The sequence below is a fragment of the Brassica napus genome, chromosome C2 (genome assembly GCF_020379485.1).
Source record: "Brassica napus cultivar Da-Ae chromosome C2, Da-Ae, whole genome shotgun sequence".
NCBI lineage: Eukaryota > Viridiplantae > Streptophyta > Magnoliopsida > Brassicales > Brassicaceae > Brassica > Brassica napus.
In genome coordinates this window covers 10,995,820-11,000,820 of record NC_063445.1, presented here as the reverse complement: position 1 = coordinate 11,000,820, position 5,001 = coordinate 10,995,820, and the positions used below count along the sequence as shown (strand labels likewise).

Genomic DNA, 5,001 nt, shown 5'->3' with positions numbered 1-5,001 from the left:
AAATTTGTGTGGTGCAATGATATGCAGCTATATTAGCTAAAAGTTAATAATTCAATTTACATATCTGGATTTCAAATTTGCTCACTACTATTGCAATCATAATGTGTTGTGAAATATTTTTGATGGCGAAAAGAATTTCGCACTATCGATTAAAAAATATCATACATTTATATTTTATTAATTTTTCAGTCACCAACTAATCTTGTTTCCTGAACGCGATGGGAATGTTATTCTATTATACTTTGTGGAAATAATATAATAAGAAAATTGAAATCATTGACTCCGTGTCTTAACCGCGGACTCCTCGCATAATTTTGTAGCTATCTAACATTATATGCACTTTAAATTACATTTGTTTTTATTTTTGACCAAAGGACCATATGATTCTTGAATTACATTTGTTAACAAAAGAAGAAGAAATACAACAACTAAATGTTCAAAAAAAAAAACGAATGAGCTTATCTATTTTTATAGTAAAGAATGATATACTAAATACGTACACACAACTTTTATGTCTTTAAGAACCAGCTGGTTGGCCTGGTGATGTTGCGAGAGCTTCGGCCTCAATACGCACCCGGTTCGAACCGCTGGCCAGACAATTGGGGTATCTAATTCCCCATAGTACCAAATGGTCCGCCTCGCGCCGAGGGGTTGGCTCCTGGGGGTGGAAGTCCCTCCAGGTTAATAAAAAAAGAAAAAAAACTTTTATGTATTTAAGACCGAAGCGATATAAACAAACCATAGAATATAGTTACATGTGGCTCTCCTGCATGCTCTGTAAAACTCGTCCTTTTCATAAGTCTTCTTCTTCTCTTCTTCTCTGTTTTGGTTTAGTGGCTGTCATCTAAACAGATAATCTGAAAACAAAATACGGCGAGATTTCAGAAACTCTGGCCGACACATCAGCGGTTTCGGCGGTGGTCGGCTCAAGAACTGCCTCCTCTTTTTCCGGCGTCATTTATCCCTTTTTATTTATCGGGTTGGTGCTTCCCAAGCTTCCAGTAGATTACGGTTAAGCTTTAATCTCCGACAAAAACATAAAGATGTTCAGCTGCTTTGCTGGATTGATCGGTAAAAAGAAAAACAAGGTAAGTTAATTCCTTTTATGGCCTCTGTTGGACTTTGTGGTGTTCTCATGAATTTTTTTTTTTTTTTTTTGATAAAATGTGTTCTCATGAAAATTTTCAGGTGACTTTGTGTTTGTTTATGAATTTTTCAGGCAAGTTATTTATGTTTGAGATGTTTCCATTTGTCAATGAATGAATATGTTCCACATAGATAATTAAATAAAAAACTAATATATAAAGATTAGGACTCGTTAATAGATTTTAAGTTAAAAAGTCATGATTAACTCAAACTGAATATGGTATTTGATGTCAGTTCATTTATTTAGTTTAAGATCCATGTTTATTTTGGAATCAATTCATTTATTGTCAATTAATTTTAAGTTAGAAGTTTAGTAGGAATCTAATACAATAGTTCATTTGTTGACCTAAACAGAGGAATCCAAAACCTACTCTGCCACCAAGAACACAAAGAATCCTTCAGATCAGACGTGAAGAGCCAGTGAAGCCTCTAGAGAAGGACGAGCCTAACACCAACGTGATCCACCACAAGTTCATTGATCACAAGGACAGCCCTAGGGAGCAAGACTCATATGATGGTGAAGATGAACGCGATGAAAACGACTCTCCTAAATTCCAAGTTCAAGAACAACCGGTTGCGTCTCCGACAAGTAAGGAGCTAGGTAAGGAAGTGACAGACTGTTCTGAAAATGAACATGATGTTGAAGAAAGCGGCCACGTCAGCGATCCTGGCTTAGGTAGAGCCACGTCTTGGGTGGCTTCACCTAAGCTCAAACGATCTTGCTCCACTCTAAGCAAGTTCAACGGCGCTGATCCTCGTGCTTTCCATGACCCGAGAGATAGCTTCGAGACCAAGTCAGTTAGGTCACATAGAAGTGCAGATGGACTGATGCTCAAGAAACATTCATCAATGCAGATACTTCCCTCAGGAAGCAGGAAGCTATGGTGGAAACTCTTCCTCTGGAGTCATAGGAACCTTCACAAACACCTTGTCTCCCTAAAGTCTTCAGCCAACAATCACCAGTCTGGTTACACCTCTGACTTTGCTGAGCAAAGCCAAACTAGCCATCAAGATTCTGCAGACAACCACCAATTTCATAAGAATCAGTGGGTAGCGTTCTCTGCGGAGTCCTCTTCGATGAAACGAGTGGATGAGTGGGTAAGAGGACTAGATGTAGACACAGTGATTCCAGTAAACGAGGAAGAGGACAAGCCCAGCTTCATGGCTTCTTCTAAGATGGTGAGATCACCCTCAGGAAATGTAAATGACTCAGAGGCCATAGTGCATGCAAACAGCTTAATCCAGTCCCTGAGAAAATCCTCAAGCATGGCTCACATCTCGAGCATAGGCTTGAAAGCTGTCCCAAGCATCTCACATTTCACCAGCCTCGAGTCCATTGATTTATCCAACAACTTCATAGGTAAGCTTGTAGATAGTCTCAGCTAGGCATGGAAGTTTCGACTTCGGTTCAGTTGTTTTGGTTTTTGGTTTTCAGTTTTAGAAATATAAGAACCGTTCGATTATTTATGAAAATTTGATTGGTTGGGTTCTTTCGATTTTCGATTCGGTTCGAGTAACAATTGTAGGAACCGGCTAATACTCGACAAGTTTTGGTTTAAATTCGTCTCTGGTTTTCTGGTCAATTCAGACAATTCGGTTTTTTTTAATTCATACAGGTTTAAAACCAGATTTTAATCGTTAATGAGTATGATAGCAGCTAGTAAATAAGTTGAGTGTTATTTGCTACCTGGCAATCGGTATCTACGCTCTTCGCGTGCGCGGGAATGAGACAGTACTTGGTCGTCGGAAAAGGTTTTTCCGAATGCACCACTTTATCCTCTTCCGGCGGTGCCTGTTCCTCGGTAGAATCATCCTCGCTCTCGGAATCCTCAATGACAATTGGCTCCGACTGTGTGATCTCTTCTTTGAGTTGTGGAATTGCAGCCAATAAAACCATCTGAATAGCATCAACGTACCCGTGGATCGCAACAGAAGATTGCGATAATGTGATTTCATCCTTAGAGATCAGGGAGGTAACCAGAGTCTGGAAAGAAGCTCGGCCCCAGGGGAAAGCGAGAAACTCATCTAAATCTCGTATCATTTCAACATGGTCTGGCATGATGCGTGGTGTATGTGAAGAAGGAAACAGAATCGACGATGTGATTGCAAGGCACGCAAACTTGATCCTGGCTTGAGTACCTTTAACAACCTTCTTCTTCAGCATGTCTATAGCAATATCGACAGTACAGAACTTCAAAGACCCAAAAAGTTTGTTCCAGTAAAGCTTCACTTTCAGAGGATTCTTCTTCCTCTTTGTGGGTTCTGGGATCTTCCGACAGTTCAGTCCAGTGACGATTGCGAACTCGCGGAGTGACATCCTGACAGGATTCCCAGCAAAAAGAATCCAAACCTCATACTTCTTGTTAACTTTGAGCAGCCTAACAACAACATGTTGCCCAAAAGCACCGGAGAACGGCGGATTCTCTTCGATGGCAAGAACCTTCCCGAAAGTTAATATACGTAGAAAATTCAACTCCTCTGGTTCTAAAGCGTCGATGAGCATCTCAGTCCTCCTCAACTTGTGATACGAGTTCACGCGCTCTCCAAGGGGTTCATCGCCGGCGGCGAACATCCTTGGCGGTAACAGAACTTCTTCCATCGCGAGTAGTTTGTCGGAGACAGAATTAATCTCGAATTGAAAAATTAGGGTTTATTTGCGGTAAATGTCTGGACTGATAATTCTCGGTGTGAAAAAGGGGATTTAGTAGTTGAGGAAATGTGAGTGAATGCGACTGTTGGTAGAACTGTCAAATGGACCGTCCAGAGCCCATTTGGGCTTGACCAAATTGACCATTTCAGTTATGGGTAATATTGGATGGTCCATATTGGACAATGGTCCAAAAAAATGTCCAAGACCAATAAAGACCATGTCCAAATGGTCAAGTCCATGGACACCCAATGATTTATATTTGTATTTAAGTTATATGTTTTACATTTATATTATTCACAATAATTTTTATACTTTTAATTTTACATAATCCATTATTTATTTATTTGTACTTATTTAAATTTTATAAAATCTTTAATTTATTTATTTGTACTTAATTAAATTTTATAAAATTTGTGAATATCAATGTTTTGTAAAATAAGTAATGTTTCAAACATAACAAAATTTGTAACTCAAACATAACAAAGTCTCAAACTCACATCAAAGTCTCAAAGATAACAAGGTCTCAAACTCACAATATCAAAGTCTCAAGAGATTGAACAGTTCTCGCATTTGTGGCATCCACAAGTAACCTCTTACCACCTAAAGCACCATCATTGTTTACTGCCAAGTCCAGAATCATAAATCCTTGATAGAATCCAGTAGAAAAGCCTTGCACATAAAACAACAACAGTTATAATCATTCGTCATAAACCTAGACATACCATTTAAGCATTACCAACAAAACAGAAAATCATATCACCAAAAATCATCACCAAGATGGAGGCATTATCACAACGTTTTTTTGTCTAAGTTTATACAATAACAGAGACCTAATGCAACAAGCGATTTATCAACTTCACTATACCTGAGCTATCAACTTCACTGTCCATACTAATAACTATGAATAACACATTAATTTCAGAACTCAAGACAGTTTCAAAACGAGACATATAGCAACAGTTAGAACATCAACCGCAACTTCTTTAGAAAGAAGCAAACGACCTAATCATTAAGTTTCAGCTACACAGACAATCTCATTCCGTACAAACAAAGACTAAAAGGTATAAACTTACATCATATACTGAAGGGATCCTCATCACCTAAGAGGTAAACTCAATCTCACCACCTATTTCTTGGAAGCCACGGAACCAGTTCCTTGCGCAGATCAAAGCTTGAACGTTTGTGGTTAGGAGACAGCTTCTGTA

At 38.8% G+C, this 5,001-nt stretch overlaps 1 protein-coding gene across 1 annotated transcript; it reads left to right on the top strand.

Annotated features, from left to right (window-relative positions):
- Positions 1-732: 732 nt before the first annotated feature.
- LOC125581558 lies at positions 733-4,137 on the top strand. Its single transcript, XM_048747204.1, has 3 exons — positions 733-1,088; positions 1,501-2,506; positions 2,763-4,137. Exons 1-3 carry the CDS (start codon positions 1,044-1,046, stop codon positions 2,786-2,788), a joined length of 1,077 nt encoding a protein of 358 aa, XP_048603161.1. The 5' UTR covers positions 733-1,043; the 3' UTR covers positions 2,789-4,137.
- The last annotated feature ends 864 nt before the right edge of the window (positions 4,138-5,001 follow it).

Bases quoted from the DNA above. Each gene is read 5' to 3' on its own strand.
- LOC125581558 (XM_048747204.1), top strand. From the start codon at position 1,044: ATGTTCAGCTGCTTTGCTGGATTGATCGGTAAAAAGAAAAACAAG. The intron at 1,089-1,500 runs GTAAGTTAATTC...TGACCTAAACAG, and splicing joins TCGGTAAAAAGAAAAACAAG to AGGAATCCAAAACCTACTCT. The intron at 2,507-2,762 runs GTAAGCTTGTAG...TAATTCATACAG, and splicing joins TTTATCCAACAACTTCATAG to GTTTAAAACCAGATTTTAAT.